The sequence below is a fragment of the Gavia stellata genome, chromosome 21, assembly GCF_030936135.1.
Source record: "Gavia stellata isolate bGavSte3 chromosome 21, bGavSte3.hap2, whole genome shotgun sequence".
Classification (NCBI taxonomy): domain Eukaryota; kingdom Metazoa; phylum Chordata; class Aves; order Gaviiformes; family Gaviidae; genus Gavia; species Gavia stellata.
The window spans coordinates 12,512,343-12,532,967 of record NC_082614.1 but is presented as its reverse complement, the minus strand read 5'-3'; the positions used below and the strand labels follow the sequence as shown (position 1 = coordinate 12,532,967).

Below are 20,625 nucleotides of genomic sequence, written 5' to 3'. Positions count from 1 at the left end.
GCAATAGGATGTGTGCAAGTCCCGATACCTGCAGGTCGTTGCAGCTGTGACCGGGCTGTGTTTACAGAGCACCCTCCAGCACCCTGCTCCATTTGCAGCGGGGTGGGACAGAGGAGAGCTGTCCCAGCACCCATCCCTCCCACACAGCACCACAGCCCCGGTGCTGTAGCTGCCATCAGCAGATGAAGCCATCAGCATCCCAAGCGGAGGCAGACTGTGCCGGAGGCCCTTCCGCCACCCAGCTCTGCTGCAGCGCGAGAGGAGGGACCCTAAGGGTTAAGGCTCTCCGAAGAGGGCTGTGTGTGTGTTTCAGTACTCATCTCAGCCACTTCGCTTCCTGCCTTGGTGCCATGCCAGCGAGAGGTCCTGGCCAGCAGCACACTTCCTTCTGATGGCTTAGACACACACACAGGGTGCCGCGCTCGCCGCCCAGGGACCTCTCCAAACCTGGCCCGGCTCCCGCTCCCCGCTGCAAGAGGTAACACTCACCAGCTCCACCTGAGGACCCAGTCCTTCCAGGATCCGGTGGGCAGCCTCTGCCTTCTTCTGCAGGGAGGAAAGGGGAGAGGGAGAAGAAAAGTTATTTCTGCCATCGGTTACAGTCACAGCCCTCTGCTCCAGCTCTCCCTCTGTGTGAAAATCGCTTCCCAAACCTCTGCAGAGCCACCACAAATCCCACCCCTGCCTGAAAGTGGGTGGAAAGGTTCAGCCTCTGGACCTGCAGGGAAGTCCCACGGGCAAAGGGCTCCGGCACTTGAGTTATCACGACTTTAATGCATCCGAGGTCTGCCCGGGAAGCGACCCGAATCCCCGACCCCTCTGGGTGCCAGGCGGCAGGATCGCACCCGTTACCTCTGCACAGCCGCCGTACGAGGAGGAGGGCAGGCAAGCTGGCACGCACGCAGAGATGCCCTTTCTAGGATTCATCGCTTCATGAGCATGTGATCATTAGATTTGAGCTGCCCTTGGCTCCTCATCTTGCTCTCGCTTCCCTCCCCTCCCTGCTGCAGAGGAGCCCTTCTCTACCCCCTCCCGCCCCCAGCGAAGCTACCTAGTGCTTATTAGAAGAAAAAAAACACCCAGGAACACGTGTCAAGGGCTGTGCAGTGGTTACTAATTAAACAGGCCTGAAAAAAAGACATCGGTTGGTTGCAGCAGGAGTCTAAATAAAAGATGACATTTTCAGTAAACAGTACTTCCTCGCAAAGCCAGGCTTTTCAGTGGGGGTTACTGACAGTCCGATAAATCCAGATCGCTGCCGATGAGCCACGGGGCTGAGCCGATAAAGCCAAATACCTGGCAGCAAGGGGGGCGAGGAGACGGATTTTCAGAGGCATTTGTTCAATGAAATAGGTAGTTTTAGCTATTTTGGGGTAGGGGGGAGAGAAGCTCCACAGCTGCCTAAAATAGGGGTGAAGGAGCAATGGGCAAAGCTGAGCTTCCCCAGGATTTAAACATGGGGGGGTGGCATGGAGGGAGGAGGGGAAACCCCTTTTTTGAAGCACATTCAACATTTTAACCCAGTAAGCACTAGAGCCCCAGAGGAGCTTCAGGACGGGAGCTGAGCCCCAGGGTTGGGGAGCTGGGGAGGGCTGGAGCCTGGGCCCCCCGGCAGAGCCAGAGGGGCTTTGGCAAACCGGGGGTGAAGCCCCCCCGGGGCAGGGAAGGGATTTCAGCTCCAGGGCTCTGGCTCACGCTGCTCTCTAGCACCAGGCACCTCTCACCTTCCCACCAGCTCATGGCAGGATGAGTTTCCCAGGCTCTCAGCGCAGGGGATGTCTCACCAAAAGCCGGCACATGGCCCCGCTGGCTTCTCCCCGCATCCGCCCCCCTCGGTGGGTTTCCGAGAGCTTCACCTACCCCCCCGCCGCCGGCTGGTCCTCGGAAGCGCTGATGCAGCTGGTAGGTGTGCAAGTTCCCCGCCGGGGCTTTGCACACCCACGCGCAGTCTGATCTGCCAGCGCGCACTTTTGCAGAGTTGGCCCCGGGAGCAGCTGCGTGAGTCAGCCTGCCCGCAGCCGAGCCCAGGGCCCCGGCGAAACGGCCCCGGCGAAACGGCCCCGGCCCAGCTGCAAAACCCGCGCCAGGTGCCTCACCGCAACAGGGCGACCAGGACACGTTTCCAGCTCCTCTATTTACGCTCGGGAGGACACAGAGCTTCTTTGCAATTTAGAAGTGACTTCAAGGATGCTAGGAGAGAGAGAACCACGAAGCGCGCTCTGGCACCGTCCCCACACGTACACACGATACAGGCAGCAGCCCTGCTGTTAACGCATCCCTGCCTGTTCATCCGCAGCGCTCATGCACAGCACACCTCGGGGTTCACAGATGTCACCATCACTGCGTGTACCTCACAGGCAAGGACACGCGCACACACAGAGAAGCAGAGCAGCTAGTGATGCTGTGGCAGAGCCCAAAACGCAGCTGGAGCCCATCCCAGCGAGCTGCTCTGCCCTTCTGGCCTCTCCCAGTCCCTGGTCCATCCAAGGAGGACCATGGGTGGGGAGGTGCCCCAGCACCCGGCTCGCTCTGCAGCCCTCACCGTGCCTGGATGGGGATGCACAGACGGAGCAGCCACCCAGCGGCTCGCTCCCGCATTACCGGCGTGCCGCTCGGTGCACACCACGCTTCTGTCCGGTGCCGGACCGGCGGCAAGACGCTTGCAGGGACCACAGAGAAAGCACGGCCGTCCTGGTGATGGAGACGGGTCTTTGGAGAGCAAGTGCATCCCGGAACGAAGCCTGGGAGATGCTGGGGAACAGCCACAACAGAAGGAAGCGCCTGCCCTCGCCTGGGGCTTGGGCTCCAGGGAAAGGAGCCACGTGTTTACACACAGCAATTACATTTCCCGCACTGCAATAAACTGCTCCCAACTCCTTCTCCCACGCCAGACTGCTGCCGATGTGAGGCTGCTTTGACATGTAAGGGAAAGAAGGGACCGTCCCCACCTGACCCACAGGGAAAGCAAAGTGATCCCCGGTGCCAGGACCTACCTGCAAAGCACAGCACTTGCAAAGCTTTAGATCAACGGGGCATAACACGTGGCCCAAGCTATAACAGACACGTATTTACCCTCCTCATAAAATACCACATCTGCGACAGAGCGCGTGCCTCTTCCACACGAGATCCCCTCCCGTAATGGGGATTTCCCTCCGGGTTCAGAAACACAGGAGAGACCCGGCTAACACAGCACCCTGCTCTGCCATCCCCAAGGATGCTCCAGCTGATGATGGGGAAATCAAACCCCAGCAAATGCAGCCCGAGCGAGAAACCCAAGAGCTACACAGCCCAGCCTGGCTCCCCCAGAAGCATTAGATGTTTCCACTGCTGCGCACCTGACTCCATCAATGGGAATAACCCAAGCCTGCCTGGGGACTTTCCCCTTGGAAATATTCATCTTGCGATGGAGAACTCCCAGCCAGAGCTTAATATTTTGGTCTCCAAGAGCTACAAAATCTGCCTCGGAGAACATCAGCACCGCAGCACGCGGAAACCTTAAACAATTAAAACCAGGAGGTAAGATTTTATGGGGGGCTCATTAAAACGGCTACAAAAGACACTGCATCTGCTGTGAAGAAGGTGATTTGGCCAACTGCCCTCCTGCCCACCATCACTTGCCAGCAAGCGGGAAGCATCAGCTTACCCGAATTTTTTTCCGGTGCATACCTGGCACAAAAATCAGCACCTCGATTCATTGCAGGCAGCGTAATTGTGGGTAGAAGATTGCAGCCCCAGCTTGAGGCAGCTGGTCCCACCCGAGGCCCCTTCTCCTGGGCACCAGCGCTGGTGGACAATGCCCTGGCCGCGGCGGATGGCACAGCTAGGAACCGATGATGCTGGAGACCTGTGTGTACAATGCGATTAACTTCGAGAAACAGCCGAGCATGTTCAGCTGCTGCATTTGCCATGTTGAGACAACTTAATGAGACAACCCAGAGGCAAATCACCATAGGCAGAACATGTGGTGAATCAAGAACAATGACATAATTTGTCTTGCATTAACTGACTGTAACGTACACGTCTCCAGAACGAAAGATCAGGAGGGGAAGCTATTCCAAGCACGTCATATCTTTGTACGTACACAAAGAAATGCCTCTATCTTGAAAGCTGCCCAATTAACACTTGACACCGTCTGTAATTGCTGATGCTCCTTGCTGCATTTATCAGATCATAGCAGAACCGTAAGGAGCTGTCTGAAGGACCACGCAGACCGAGGTGAGAGCTGGTGACAGAATTGGGAAGGACACACTACACCCAGCAGAAGGTTCCCACCACACTGGGGCTCGTCTTGGAGGACAGAGAGACACAGAGAGACACGCTGCTGCCTGGGGACCTAGCTAGCCAGAAACCTGGCTGGGGAATTTAGGCAAACCTCAAACCGTTCAGCTGCAAGGGCAGCCCCCAGCTCCCCCCACAGCCGCCGGACCTTTGCTGAAGACCATCGGCAGCCCTGTTAAATATTTTCCTTTCCAAAGGCACAGCCACCTAGGACTCGGGTCCAATACTGATTTCGTTAGGAGTACGTTTAGTGACTGACCTTGCAGAAGGAAACCAGAGGGTTCATCCTACATCTGCTGAATAACCCCACCCGTACCTGCAATCCCTGTTATTTAACAGAAAGAAATGTGTCAGGAAGCAAATCTAGCCATTACTTCTGGTGAGATGCGTGAAGATCCCGACTGGTTTTATAGTCTCTCTGCAGCTCCACAGCAAGCAGCTAATGACCCCTTTTCCCGATCCGGTACACAGTCCTGAAATATTGCTACAGCACAGGGAGCAGCGGCGTTCGCAGAGGGACTGAAGCCCCAAGGCTGAATTTTGCTCCCATTTACCATCAGAGCCGCTTTGCTCCGGTAGAGCAGCTCTGGGTTCCGCACCGGCAGGGTCGCGAGCGGACCGCGGGCACTTCCAAGGGCAGAGGCACCTCCCCTGGAGCACGTTTAGGCACGACTCAGAGAGGTGAAGCCCATCGCACGTTAGTCCTCCATGTGCATTTTCAGAGGGATCAAGGTGTCTCAAGAAGCGCGGCTCAACCACAAACACTGATCTGTGTCACTGTGGGGCCCAGGGATGCAAAAGGGGACCCGCAGATGTGGCAAGTAGCAGCATCTGCCCCCAAGAAACCTCCCTCCCCATCTCCCCACGGGCAGGCAGACTGCGACTGGGGAGGTCACACTCTTACCCCATCTCACGCTCCTCCAACAGGCCTGGAGCTAAAGATATCTTCATCAACAACAAAAACCTCCCTGCAGACTATGAAAATCTCCATTCTCGCCTAAAAACATTTGGCTTCCAAAGCAAACTCCAGCCCCTTGTTTTTCCTTTGAAGAAACTTAAAATAGGCGTGGGAGGGGGAAGTGGGCAGGAGAGCAACTTCCCGGCCATGTGAGCTCCCATGGGGATGACGAGCCGACCCCACGAGGCAGCGGAGCATCCGAAACCAGAGGAGGGAGAGTCTGGGATTTCGCGTGGGCTCTTCTTAAAGCGAAGTTTAAAAATGGAAGAGAAGGAAACACAAAAGTTATTTTGAGAAAGCGGATCTGAAATTAGGAGGCGGCATTTTCTTGGACTGACTCCAGCCATGGCTCCATGCAGCACAAAGCTGCTGCAGCTGAACCGTGCTCCCGGGGTTATTTATAGCAGCCCGTAGGCAGCAGCGCTGGGGAATGGAAGGGTTTCTATTTGGGATCAGGCACGTCCTGCACAGAGATAAGCAAAGCCCTTCGAGAGGCAGGAGAGCTGCGCACAGGGCGGCGCTGGGAAAAATTCCCGTCCCGGCAGCGCGACTTCCCGGGGGCAGGGGGAGCTGCAGGAGTGGCATGGCAAAGAGGGAGGCTGGAGGTGGAATTTGTTTAAAACAAAATTTGGGGGAAGCGTGGCTGAAGTCAGCAGACATCATGGAAACCCTCAGGCGAAGACACCTTTCTACACCAAGCAGAAAGAAAACAATCTGGGCCAATTTAAAGGCGCTACCTCTGTGCCAAGATCTGCTGGGACCAAACCACGACCTGGCAGTGCCGGTTTCATGGGGAAAGGTTTTCATTCCTACAACCACGGGTACTAATTTTTTTCCCTTTAAACCTCAGCATCCTCTCTCCAAGAGCCAAACCACATCAACAATTTGCTGCCCTCCCCACAAAGCAGGTGGGATGAGCCCCGGTGCCGTGGGAAGGGAAAGCAACTCTCTTCCCTCCCCGGCTCCTGCAGCCGGCAGGGATGGCCACCACCGGTGCTCCCAACCCAACCGTGGGAGCCCAAGGATGCGTGCCCTCCCCCAGGCTCTCCTTGAACCCAAATGTCCCTGAGCATCAGGGGACGTCGGTCAGCCTTGGTGGTACGTGCCAGGCTCCTCTCACACAGCCCCGCGGCTGATGCGCTCCAGGGGTGCCCATGGGATGCAGGTGCCCTGCACGCTCCCCACTTCCCCACCTCCGGGCGCTTGGCTGGAGCCACCTTCCCACTGCACCAGCAGTGACAGAGCCCCATCCCCGAGGCTCAGGCCAGCAGCACATGCAGCGGTGGTTACGAATGACTAATCACAAATAGTAAGAAAACTGAGGAAATGGGTCACGCTGGAGCCGGGTGTTAATACCAGCCCCCACCTATCCTGTGCGGAGCGTGACAAGCCAACTCATTTTGGTTGCTCGCTGGCCTCTGGCTTCGGCTTGTCATTGCCAGCCAGTTTCTGTGGTTGACTCACTCGTACAGCATCCACAGCCAAGGGGTGAACCCCTCGTCGTAGCTGGGTTTCCACTCCCACACTGACCTAGCATCACGCTCTGTCGTCTGCAAGGTTACAGCGCCAATCAAAGGCATATTAATTTTAAAGCAAGGTGCTAACGAGCCTTTGCCATTGCAAACCGTTGTTGAACGTTTCACCATTGCAAAACCGCTGAAAATGTTGGCATTGCAGAGCAGGCTTTTAGAAATCAAAGTCTTGGCACTGGAGCAGTTACAGGAAAGCACCAGTCACCCAACCCAGGGAGCCAGAGCCGTGCCGCGGGGTCTACGCTCCTCCCTCCGACAGATTTGGGTTCTCCGCACTTCTCACCCTTATTTCCAGGACCTGAAAATGCAGAACACGGCATTATCTGGTCTGGGTTAGTCGTAGAGAAAGCTTCTAAGTCAATGCACCTACTGGGAACTCCAGATCCTGAAGCACACATTAAAAATAGACATCAGGACCATTAAAAAAAACCAACCAACCAACACAAAATTCCTTAAAATCCAAGAAAAAATGAAAGGATTCTCAATGACTCCAGGCTAAATGCTTCAGTTTTATCTTTTTGGAAATGTTGCTATCATGCAGAAGTGTTAACAGCCTCTAACCTTTGGCCTTTCCAGGTTTCCTCCGGACTATCTGAAAGCCCATCTTGCACCACTGAGCCAAGATGAGGCAACCCCAGAATAAAAGCTATTAGAAACAAAAGCAAAGCGAACAAGGCCCTTTCAGCAGCCAAACACGAAATGTCCCCACCCTGACTACCACATAAACTAGAATTTGAAAAAAAACTTGCAGATTTAATGCTTGAAAGCAGTTTCACTGATAAGATTTTATTTCCTGCACCAGCTCTGTGCTGACGATGCAGGCCTGATTCTTCCCTTTCTAATGTAAATCAGGAGTTCATAGAAAATCAGAGTTATACAGACATAAAATCCCCGTGGAATCTGACACACACGCGGTGCCTTTGAGTAGTTAACGGCTAGATTATACTTTGCAATGCTGAAAGTGTTCATTTATTTATTCTCTTATTTATGGATGGGGCATTAATGCTTTATGAAAGTATTTGAGGAGGGTAAACGGATAGCTGGGAACATGCTCCACACAGACACAACAGCAGCAGGGGGTGGAAAAAGTTCAAAACAATCCTTTGAATTCCAATTTTACAGCATAATGCTGAATTTATAGATAGATGGCTGTGCCCTTTTGAGGGAACAAGCACCGAGACAGAAAACGAATTAAAATTTAATCTTATTGATTTCCGCCAACTCAATCCCAAGAGCGAGACAGAATCTGCTGCCTGCTTCCACTGCATCAAACCCAGTTTTTCGGAGGGCTGACAGCAAGGCAGGGGTGGGCTCACGCAGCCACAAGCCGTCGGCACCCGCAGCACGCAGGGGCGATGCGAGGGGACTCGTCCCAGCCCTCGCCACGCTGCGGTGGGTCGCAGCACACGGCGTCCCCTCTCCGGCACGGCGGTGGAGGATGAAGTCACGTCGTGTCCTGATGTGACCTCTCCCTCTCTGATAAATGAGCTCAATGTTTTAGAGGAAGGCTGATGTGTGCTTGTGTGCAGGGACAGGTCTGACACAAGGACAGAGGCTGCTTTTTATCTGCTGGTATCCGAGCAGGAATCCTGTCCTGCTCCAATGCACGGCAGGTCTGTAGAGAGCCTTCAACCACCCGGATCTGGCTTGCAGAGAGCTGGTGATGGGTACACACAGGCTCCACATCGTCACGACGGTCGCACAGAAGGCAGAAGCACGCCTGTGTGCATGTGTGCATGGTAGCTGATGGGGACTTCGGGCATGCAGGGGACTTAGAGGAGAATTCACCCAACAAAGTCACGCGCTGGTGGGCTGCTGGCACGGCCAGGGCTGCCACGGTGCAGCATCCTCCAGGACACGCCGCCAAGGAGAGCTCAGCCAGCCCAGCGTCCCAGGACAGGCACGGAGAGCAAATTGGAGCAACGGCAATGCTGCCCTTCTCCCCGGGCTTAGCAAGGGAACTGGAAATTTCCTTTTAAAGCACAAAAACACCTTCAAGCCCAGGTATGCTCCATCAATTTCAGGGGAAGACAGATGCAAGGAATTCCGTGAACGGCCCAGCAGAATAAAGCCACGGCTAAAAATATACCCAGAAGAGCTGCCCTGATTATGGGGATTTGAGGTGGAAAGAAGCAAAGTTCTCTCGATACAGTAACGCATCCCAGAGGGGCAAATTAAAGCCTGCAAGGAGGTTGTGCCACACAGCTACCACCTTAGAGGTGCCAGACCCAGCAGGGATGGGCTTCGCCCCGCAGGGGAGATACTAAAGGTCACTCACACGGTTTAATTTAGGAGATCCCCAATGCCTGCATGGCTGTCAGTCTCTAGCAGCAATCGAGACACCCGTCACAACCCGATTTCCCCAGGTAGCTCTACACCACCCTGCCAGCACCCGGCTCCCGGAGAGAGGGTGATGGGGACTGGCAAACGCACCCCATCCCGCATCCAACACCCCCAGCCAAAATGGTCCTCTGAGCTCCCTGCTGCACTTTCGAAACAATCTCGGCGATTCTAGCACCCATCACTGTTTGCAAACGCTGTTCTGTCTCTTCAAGGACTATAAGCACTTTTGAGAATAGGACTCTGATGCTTTTGAAAATGCTACCCACTGTTTATTCTCAGTTTAGTCTACGGGTAGTAACAAAAATGTTAACTTCCATTCTCATACGTTCTTTCAGAAATGGTACCATTTGCACTCACAGTTGAAATTTTGGCTTGGATACATGGATGTGTGTTTTTCTGTGATATATTGCAAACGTTTCCCAAAAGGTACGTTTTCAGGTGCATCTTCACAGCTCATCTTTGGAGACACGATAACGTGGCTCCAGTCAGCACATACCCAAGGCAGGAGGCACCTGCACCTTGAATATCAGCTGCCTCTCTGTAATCCAAGTCTCCTAAAACCTTCCCAAATGCAACCACAGCCTCACAGTACAGGATTTCACCAGTCAAGAGCAGCTTCTCTCTGCTCTTCCCCAGCAGAATCTGTACAGTCAACTTGTTTTTTTTCTGGAAATCAATTACTTGTCCAGCAGAGTGTAGCAAGAAGGGATTATAGGTCACATTTTCCACAACTACCCTCTCCGACACCAAGGAACTTTTCAAATCATATGCGTTAAGTAGGTCATAAGAGGGAAAAGCAGTGTGATGGGTGTTTAGCATCAGCGAATCTGCATTTTGAGAAAATTGGATACAGACCAGCGCCGACCTGCATCCCAACCCCTCATCCATACCCAGTGCAGCGGTGAGAAAAATATATAGACTTCCCTGATGAACCATAAGCTAAAATTAGAAACTATTCACCCCTGCAAAGCCACAGATATTGCCAAAAGGAAAGTAGGTCAGAGAATGGCTGGCTAACTTGATTTTCCGGCGTTTCTAGCTGCTCTGTCCTCACGTAACCTCCTCTCTCCCATGGACCGTTTTCGGTGCCTCCTTTGTTCAGAGTATAACTGCACGCAGTGTGCGACTCCGGCACAGCCTGGCAGGAGCGGTGGGAACGGGCACGGCGGCACCCACCTCCTCGGTGAAGCACAGACCCCCGGTTCATGAAAAACGTAACCAGCGCCAGGCGACAGCCCCTCCACGAAGTGCGCCACCTCCCACCTGCTCTGGGATCGGCACAAGTGCTTGCTTTCTCGCCCTTCCACAACGTTGCTCTTTAAAAAAATCATTTCAGGCTTTGCCAGCTCTTCTGGGGTGCTTTGCTCTCTCGCCTCTTCCTGAGGCCTGAATATCCTCTTTCTATTTGCATTTCTTACTGCGTGCTGTCTCCCTCAAGCAAGCCACAAGCTGAGCGATGCGAGTAAATCAGGCTTCTCCTCCCTTTGTGCGCAGGCTGGAGCGCTGGCTCAGCCGTTACAGACGCTCTTCCTGCAGGCAGACCTTGAGGCATCCAACTTCACTGCTTTCCTGCAGCACAGAAGAGGCGGAAAGGCTTAAAATTTGGCTCAGTGACCTTCCCCGCTCTTGATCAATATGTCTCTGTCCGGCTCACAGCCCTTTGCTCCCAGCAGCTCACCTTGCAATTAAATGCTAAGCTGCAGCACTAAGCGTGCCCGGGGCTCTCCCATCCGACAGACGGCCGGGTACGCCTGGATGCTCCGCTGCCACCAAACCCACCCGAAACAACCTGATGTCGGACCACCAGCCACTCTTTTCCACCCACAATCCTAACTGACGCTGCTCCCGCATCCTTTCTTCTTCCAGCTTTCCTCCCCCTGGCCCCAAAGCGAAGAGCAGTCATCACCAAAACGCATCCCAAATGTATCCAACGGAGGGGAGAGGCTGAAAGCTGAGCCCAGGGATGCCCTTTAGAAGGACAATTGCATCCTGAATCCCACCTTTGTTACTGGAGCCGTGCAAAGGCAATGCTGTTGGCAAGGCTCAGCACACCCTTCTCCTTGCAGCCCACAGCTCGGCATCTTCGTGTGATGGTACTTAAAAGGGTCCTTCCATCACCCAGCCTCAGCCATTACTATCACCCAGCAAGGCTCTGTCGACTCTCCGTAGAACAGATCTTGTCTTCTTCACAGGAGAAACTTCCCTCCAGCCTGCTATGGTTTCTATCAAGCAAAAGGGAAGGGTTGTTTGGTTTGAGTCTCCTACCCACAGACGGGCTTGCTTACACGCTACTCGCAAGGGGACTTTACAAGAACGGGGGAAGAATCATCTTTTACCCATCCCAGGGATCACACAGACACGAACACAGAGCCAGATTGGAAATTATGCAGACATTCGGTGCCAGACACAACCTTCGCTTGCTGAGCACCCACCTGGAACGAGAGCACCCTATCGCAAAGGTTAATAGCAAACCACTCCCGGTTACAGCCTGGCTTTGAGGATCAGCGTAGCTCAGAATAAAGTCGGGCACGCTGACAAATGGATGCCACCAGCTCTGAGCACTGTATGCGATGGTGTCCCAGGTATTATGGCCGCACAGTTTCAAGGAGAAATGTAGAACTCCACACCTGCTCTCCGCACTCTTTGCCACCACCCGTGGGACACGGCAGCAATGCCAAGGGACTGCCCTAAGCCGGGGCAGAGGCTTCGAGAGCAGATCATGTCTGCCATGGAGAAGGCGATGTGAGACTCGGGGAGACAGAAGGGAAAGGGTGACCCTGCTGCTGGGGTGGGCAGAGACAAGAGGTGACAAAGCAGGACAAGGGTCTGGCAGGACACTCGGCCCCGAGCCAGGTCCTGCTAACAGGGACTGCTACGATGCAGGCCTTCGGGGATGCAATGGCTGAAGATCACCTTGTCCTTCCCTGCCTCAGCGCCATCCTTCCCCTCGTAACACGGTCCAGGTACACGAGAGTGGCCAGGAAGGACGGCGCTCAAGGGAATAGGAATAAAAATGTTTGAGACCTCCTTTTTTGAACGTAACCCTTGCACTGGGGGCACAAGCCAACTAGCCTAAGACCCCTGGAGAGGGCACTCGGTGGTGCCACAGGGAGAACGGCTTTGAGAAACATTCGGCACCTGCCCCCAGCACCCAGCGCCTGTAAAGCTGTCTCCAGCCGGCGCTTGCTAACGCTTCAAACACATCGACCTCAGTCTTCACCCACTTGCACAACAGACTGTACCAGCATTGGGTTTCCTATTGCTCAGGGAAGCAGATGGAAAAAGGAAAACCAGGAAAATTGCAGTGCCTGGGAGTGCAGGGTATGCGATTATTTTTTTTTTTTCTTTTTAGGAATCAGGCACCTGGATTTCTGCAGCTCCCAGTGAAATCGCAGGCCTCACAATTCAAAATAATTAGTGACTGGTAGTTTTCCTTTTATGTAAAATCATCCTTTTTATCCAACACCTAAATGAAAATGAATATGCTTGATTATCTACCAAAGGGCCCAATTTCCTAGCATCACTCCGAAGCACCCAGAAAAATTCATGTGTCCTCAGGCTGCTATTACAGGCAACGGCTGAGTGCAAGAAACGAGCGGTCAAGGCAGAGATCCAGAGCCAGGGATGCCAGCCTGACCTTTGCTAATGGTATTTACAGCGTCAAATATCCACAAATCCAGCCATGGCTGCAACCATGTCCTTTCCGCTCCCGCCTGGGGGGCTCAGGGGCAGCCAGGGCGGCTCGTAGCTGGCCTGCCAGTGTTGGAGCATCGTGGATGTCCCCCTCCACCCGTGCAGCCCACCCCACCATGCCAAAGCCCGTCCTTTGAGGCAGCTTTCCACCAGGTTCAGTTCCCGGGGGGGAGGATGAAACAAGCTATTTAACAGACAGGGCTCTGAGGCATCTCCTGAATGCTTCAAAACTAAGGCTGATGGCAGGAAACCCCCCCAGGCAGGTTCTTCAGCAGACATTTGTGCTCAATCCACACGGCAGAGCGAGCTCCTCACCGCTCAGCCCTCTGTCATCACTGTCCCCATGGGGCTCCATCCATCGGCCTCCACCCCAGGGGTCTCGCCCAGGGGAATCCCCCACCTTCCCCTTACCAACCTGCCCGTCCCTGGCCTGGGTGACACGGCACGATCGCATGTTTGTACTTCCATCATTTCCAGACTCACCCTGTTCTCGTCGTAGATGATCTGCACCAAGCTGCGATGTTTGGACTCGATAGGAGGGGGGGAGATGGGTTTTTCAGGCTCTGGTGGTTTGGCTGCTTCTTCCTCCAACTGTTGCTGTGGAAGGAGAGGGGGGAGGAGGAGGGTGAGTCACAGCGAGAAACACAGCGGTCCCCGTCCACGAGACTCTCTGCGGTGCCGCGACCGAGGCAGAAACCGCCATGGCAGAAGGCTTCCTGCAAGACACGGGCAGGCTCAGGCCGCAGAGGGACGGGGAGAGGGAGGAGAGCTGCGTAACGTCCCCTGCCACGCAAGCGCACCGCTGTCCTGCCCCAGGCACCCAGCCCTGTGGTGGTGCGTTGGTCCTTTTTAGGCATGGAGGATGAGGATCTGCCTTGAACGAGCCTCCTGGAGAGGGCTCGAGGCTAGAAATAATGATTTTACTGGAAACCCTTAAAGGCAACCGCAGCTCCAGCCCAGCTCCCTGCTGCTACCTGCCTTGGGAGCTGCCGCCACGCTGCGGGGAGTGGTGGGGGAGCGAGGGGTGAGCAGCAAGGCTGCTCTCCACCTTCAGCTTTATCTTGTGATGCTGAGGTTGGAGGAGATGCCCCGGGATGACTGTTCTCGATGAAATGACTTGTGCACCAGCTGTCCTGGCACCGTGCAGCCAGATGAGCCAGTAAGTACGGCAAAGGAGGCAGTAACACCACGAAAGCTGACGTCTCTGCTCAGAGTGAGCCCAATGGGACATGTGGCAGCCCTCCCAGCCAAGGTGAGAGACGCAAAGTACTCGAGAGGGCAAGCCAGAGCTACAGGACTCCCTGCAGAAGACAGCACGGCACTCAGACTTGGGCCACCAAGACACCCTTTGGTGAACTTTCACAGAGACCCCGAGTAGTCAGGTTGCAAATGCCTGCAGCGTGAACATGCCACAGGGCTCCGGCTGTCCCGGCAGGCACAGGAAGAGCGGCTGAGGGCATCAGCACAGCATTAGCTGCCTTCCAGCTGTCAGCCATCACACTCTCCTGGGAAGGCAGCTTTGAGACTCATTCCTCTCCTCCCTTCGCACAGGACGAGCTGTCCTGAGCAGAAACCACCAAGTCCAGGCTCCAACTACAGAAAGCTCAGCAGGGGTGGACGGCCATCACCTGGGTGACCTGCCCTCAGAGACAACAAAGCTGAGAAGCTGGCTTTGTTGGCTTTTCTGCTTTCTTACTGCCTTTACTGCATTGCCACAGCTCCACGTCTCATGGTATCTACGCTTTGAGGTGCAGCAGCTGCGTGCGAAAACACACCGTGCCATCCCCTCCAGCTCCATGTATCTGCCTGTGCTGGGACACACGCAACCCAAGGTGCATGTCTCATCCCAAGCTTCACTCCCGCTCACAGCAGAAACATCTACGAGCCCAAGAGCAGCTCCACGAGCACGTCCCCACCACACCTGCAAACGCACCCAGCCCCAAAGCTGGCCTGAATGCCAACCACCCCCCTGGGAGATGGAAAGCAGTAGGGAGCACATCCACATGTGCGCCTTTAGAGATCACCAATCTTTTAATGCGTTCCTACCTATCTGCGAGCCGCTCAGGCCATAGCAAACTTTATAATGAAAGTAGTGGATCTAAGAAAGCACATTTGAATATCACCGCGGTCAGCAGGCGTATCCGATGTATGACCTGCGCCTCCAGCTCTCCCGACGGGTGCGAGGCAGGAGGAGACATCTGAGCCCTTCCAGTAAGTTTGAGGAACTGCTCAGTGAAAGAGGAAATAACAGATTCCTCCAGACTCCTCCTGGGGCCACCGGCTCCCTGCCAGAAGGGAGAGCCCACGCCGCGCACGGCAGCTGCGGGGCAGCACAGGCACGGGAGAGGGAGCGGTTGTCAAAAAGCTCAGCTCTGAATCTCCAAATCTTTGTATTTTTTTTCCCTGCAGCTAAAGCATCCCTTGATGAAGCAAGGGGAAAACTGAGCAAGTCTCGTACTAGGAAAAAAATGCACTTGGGATTGAGAACAATCGGCTTGCACCAGAGGAGAGCACACCACCGTCCTCCCAGAGACAGCAGTGTCTGGTGGTCCAGAAAGAAGGTGGGCACCTACTTCTCCTTCAGATCATCTCTGCTCCTGTTGATGACACCTTTAGCAACACTAGGGCTGTAGGACGCAGTCCAAGAAAACACTTAAGCACCCAGATAGGTCTGCTGGCTTGGCTGAGAAAACTCACACCCCTTAAATTAAATGTGTTTCAATGGATGAAGCAATCCCCTGCTATGGACTGCACTCATGCCCCACCTCCCCACAGGGGGACATCTCTTCCCATACAGGGAAAACAGTAGCATAGGGAACACCAAGATATAGCCAAAAAAAAAAAAGCCACCATCGCCAGCCAGACGGCTGAGCACCGTTCTGGCCAGGGAGCAGGCTCTGGCAGAGAGGCAGAACAGCTCCGGCTCCGCACGTTGGCATCCGTGTGCCCACGTCAAGGTCTTAACCTAAGGGTCACTCCAGCCACGCACGAGGACGGCCAGGGAACAGCCAGCTTGGACCGTCTGCACCCGGGGAGGGGGTGAACCTTCCCCAGCACCACGGGGATCCATCCCTTCCTGCCCGCAAAGAGCCACGCCGCCGTGGCACACACCGAAGGCTCCAACCACGCGTGCAACAGCCCGAAAGCTCCCTTCTCTTCTCAACCACGGCTGTTTCTCAGGTGGCCCAAATCACAGCGCCATGCAAAGGGGACAAGAGCTCTTTGACAAGCCACGGCTGAAACCACAGGCTGCAAAGCAGTTCTCAGCATCAGCCCTGGCGCGGAAGCAGCACTTCCAGGCACCTGCCTGCTCTTGCTTGGTGTCCTCAGCTCAGGCAAGGCACCCCATCACACACCCTCGCTCCCACGGGATAAACTCCAAAAACTCCAAAGAGCGAGCCACCAAAGGGATCAGTCAAATCCTCTACTTCTCTTGCGGAAAATATTTGGGTAAAGAAAAATAAAAATAATAAAGTCAGAAACTTGGCTACATTGTTCTGGAAACCCACAAAAATCCTGCAAAGCGGTCGGGTTTGTTGTAAGTGATTTCAGACAAGAGGATCTGATGGTGTATCAGGAAATGAAAGTTTGCCAGTAAGTGGAGGCTCATTAAAAGCAGCTCGTTAAAAAAAAATACAAATCTAATTATAGCTGAAATACAGTAGAGAATTAAACTCTACTCTCTGTGGCATAACAGTGTACGGTTATTAAAGGGCCAGAGGCTAGAGGTAAGGATGCGGGCAGGGTCTGCAGGCAGCACACCTGACCACAGCAGGTTCAGCCCGCGACAGCTGCCCCTGGGAGCTGTGGGAAATGGCAAAGCAAAATAGGTCAGGGTTCCCAGACACGGACAAAATGGATTTCTTAAAGGTCTGCCACAAAAGCTTGGCCGGGACTGTGACCTTTACAGGGAGAGAAGCGGGATGAGAGATGAGTCTTGATGGCTCCACACTCTCTCCCTCCCCACTCCCAGCAGCGGCTTCCTGAAAGCCCCCTCCTCTCCCCAAACGGAAGCCAGTGTGGCGATGCCGAAGGGAGGCAAGATGCCATCGTTAGCCATAGCCCTGGCTCCTACAGCACCCACAGGCCAACCCATTTCCAAGTGAAGGAGGTGCCCTCTCCAGGTAAGAGTCCTTTTGGCTGGATCACACGCAGCGGAGGGGCCATGGGAGCCTGCAGCGCTGGCAGGAGGGTGGGTGACATGTCAGGAAGACCCCATCCCTGCACATACCTGCTCCCGTGCTGAAGGGACCTGCCTGACAAAGCCAAGGTCATTACACAGGCACCCGGCTGCCAAGCCGCCTCGCGTCAGGCAGCCATCACCTGGGTACCGGGATGCTTCACCTGCCATGGGGAGAGGAGAGGGCATCTCCGAAAACCACTTTCAAAGAGCCGAGGGGAGAACTGAGGAAACCGAGACAGGAGATAGATGGAAGGGGAAGCCCTGGAGCTCTTCCACCCAGCCAGCTCCACCTCCATCACCAGGTGGGAGTGTTGTACTCCCGGAGAGCCCTTCGCCGAGCTCGGCGCCCAGGGAGGCTCAGGCACCACTGCGGAGAACAGCCCAGCAGTTTATTTCTCCTTCAGATCCCCGGTACCGCTGCCAGGAATAAATGCATAAGGATTATCCTTCCCTGTCAGGAAGAGGGGGAGAGAGGACTCAGCAAGAGATTTAAGCGCATATGGCGCATGAATGAGCGGGGGATGGCTGATGGAGGTGGCCTTCTGCCAGGGGTGTGCAGGGTTTGGGGAAGGTTTCTCAGCTTGCTGAAGACATTTATTTCTCGCAGAGCCCAGGCAGAGCCTTCCTTGCCATTTCTGGAACAACCAAAAAAAAGAGAGGTGGTGGATTGGGGTTTTTTCTCGCACAGCCTTTCCATACAAATGTATTTAATTACCCTGAGAAGGCCTCCCAAAGACAGAGGGGAAAAGCATTAGGATATTCCGGCTGCCTACAATTTCCCCCCTGCTCCACCGCTCGTTCCTGCAGGAGCGGTATCTGTTTCAGGCTGATTGCTTTCCCTCGCTCATCTTTCTCCTGCGCTGACAGCTCGGATGCACAGATGGACAAAACGTTCCCGGAGCATCTCAGACAGGACCCCCCTGCCTTGGAAAATCCTTCCTCCCAGATGTGCCAGCTCTGCGGAGGACCGGGCTGGGGAAGGATCCTGCTGGAAGGAAAAAGGGAAAAGGAGGCCATGTTGGGGGGGCGGGATTTGCTACCAAATGATTTTGCCATCATGTGCCAAAAAAATAAAAAAAAAAAGGAGGGGAGGGGATGCTTTTACTGCCAACAGCCACTTTCACCTTCTTCCCCACTCAGCAGAGCATTTTTGTGGGGAGCAAGAATCATAAAATCCGTTCAGAGGGAAGAAATAAAGCAACCAAGCAGCCAACAATAAAAACCCCATTTCCTTACGGAAGGACAGCTTGATTTTAATGGCAAGGAGCATATGCTGCTCCTGTCAGCTTCAATAGCAGCTCCTCAGCATCTCTGAAAAAAGTCAGGCAGTCGATCAGCAGAGCTGTCAGTTCTCCCGGCTGCCGTGAGCGGGACCTTCACCGCTGTGCCGGGCATGCAACCCGCTCTGGAAGCCCCTCTCCAGAGTGGGAAATGACCACGTTTTGCATTTCCTTCCTCAAATGTGAGTTAAAAACATGGACCAGCAGCCAGACTACCAGGTGTGAGAGGACACCAACATTTTCTCTGGGCTTCCTAAGGAGGGAGAGGGGAAGGGCTGGCTTCACCCAGCTCCCACCAAACCCAACAAGAGGAACCTCTGTGGTTTCCATTGCTCCAGATGTTCCTTTGGCCCTTGCAAGCCAGCACACAGGGCTGCTTCCCTGCACCCCCAGCACAGCTGCTTCTGTCCCTTCTTGGCTCCCTCTCCCTAAGCACTCCGATACCTCTGCAGATAAAAAGCAACACAAAAAAAACGTCCTTAGCATTAATTAAACCATATTGTTTGAAAACAAAACCAAAACATTCTGCTTTGTCTTGCAGGAAAGAAAGGGCTAGTATCTGGTACGGGAAAACACAGATCTGATGGGGAGGAAGGTCAACTGCATGCTCATCCTCGAGGAGCACTGGCCCCATCTGACAGCCCAAGCAGAGGTTTTGCTCCATTCTCAAATTCCTGGTGCACACCCCTCAGGAGCGGTCGCTCCTCTCGGGCAGTTTGGGATTAGCAGCCATCAGGGAGTTTAGAAACTGGCCCCAAGCAAAGGAAATAAAACAACCGGTAAGAGGCAGAGAGAAGTGATTTGCTTTAGGAAGTGAAAGCCTTTAAGTCTGTGGGTTTTTTCACAGATGTCCCCCAAGGTTTTGTCATATTAATCTCTTAATGGGTTTATGATAATTGTATACACAGCAACATCAAGCAGGCGATCCTTCTGCTGGGGAGAGCTCTTGTGCAGGGGTAAAGCACTAACCAAGATGACCAGATTCAAATCCCTGGCTCAAGTACAGCCCTGACCTGAGTTGGACCAGACACTGCTCACAGCTGCAGAGCTGCAAAGCCCCGGAGAAAGGGGCTGGATGCACAGGAAGGGCCAGTAGGACATTGCAGCAATGTTTTCAACAGCCCAGTACTGCAATAGTAGCAGCAACAGTACTGGGGAGAAGCAATTGCCGGAAAGGAAAAAGACCTCATGCTAATGCTGGGCTGTACGGACGACTCGGGCAACCCAGGCTGCATTTCCAGCTCTGCCACTGACTGCTTGCATGACCACGGGCAAGTCACCGAGGACAGATTTTTCTCCCTTTAAGGTACTCTGACATGCAAAAGAGCCCACAAGCCAGGTTTCCAAAGCTTCCTCGTCTTGCAAGTACCAGCTCCAGACTGCTGGCACAGCAGCAACCACCCCATGTCACGACAGGGGGCATGGACACAGACCATCCTGGTGGCACTGGCACTGCCACTTCCCCTCTGTGGACGTGCATGGGTGAGGACGGGGTGTAATGCAGCATGCAGAAGCGAGGACGCGTGCTCCCCTCCAGACCACAGCCTCTTACCTGCTTCTTCTTCAGCTTGGAGATCTGCTGCTCCACCATGGTGATCTCGCGGTCCACACGGTCCATGTTCTGAATGAGCTCCTCCTTCGACAGCCGGGCCGGCAGCAGGTCCAGCTCGGCGTCAGGGTGAGCAGGGCTCACAGGCGACACGGGCTCCAGTTTGCCAGGCAGGCCACGGTCCTGGGGAGCACAAAACAACCAGGTCAGCTTCTTCCCAGGAGACTTTGGATCCTCCTCTCACCTTCCCACGCCAACTGCCACAGCTCCCTGGCCCATTCCCAGCCCTCTGAGGCACACACCCCCCTCAAAAAACCTGCTAGACTAAGCAGTACCAGCTGCCAGATCACATCATCGCAGTGTTCCGCAACCTCCAGCACCTCTAGAGAGCACCAGGTTGGTCTCCTGCGGACACAACAGCAGCTCTTCCTCCTGCCAAAGCCTCAGAGGCTCCCACCACCTTCAATGCTACCCATATTCCTACAGGATCAATAAACCCATCCACATTCAGGAGCTCCTGGCAGCACCGTCACTTCACATCTCAGCAGCCAGCTCAAGGCTACATCTTCTCCACAAAAACGAGGTAGTCACAGACATGTCCTCCTCTGATACAGCCATGGCCATGCTGGAGAGAAGAGCAGCATTAACCATGCCAAACAAGAAGGGGCCATGAGGGCAGCGCCCGGGAGGAGAGAGGACACCCACCCCCTTCGTGGAGGTCCTCCTCTATCTCTTGTTAAATTCTGGGGGAAGCTCTGAGTGTTGAATGTGAAATGGAGAGAAAGGGGATAGGTGAGGTCAGCTGAGAT

The 20,625-nt window shown here is 54.4% G+C and overlaps 1 protein-coding gene across 1 annotated transcript in view; it reads right to left on the bottom strand.

Moving 5' to 3' along the window:
- The window catches only part of NCOR2 (nuclear receptor corepressor 2), a 180,810-nt gene that overhangs the window by 112,345 nt on the left and 47,840 nt on the right, over positions 1 to 20,625 (bottom strand). Inside the window, exons 4-6 of the mRNA XM_059827785.1 lie at positions 19,820 to 19,999; positions 13,288 to 13,401; positions 490 to 546 (exon numbers count right to left, since the gene is read on the bottom strand). Of these exons, the coding sequence (XP_059683768.1) occupies positions 490 to 546; positions 13,288 to 13,401; positions 19,820 to 19,999 (351 nt within the window). The remainder of the gene's footprint in view (positions 1 to 489; positions 547 to 13,287; positions 13,402 to 19,819; positions 20,000 to 20,625) is intronic.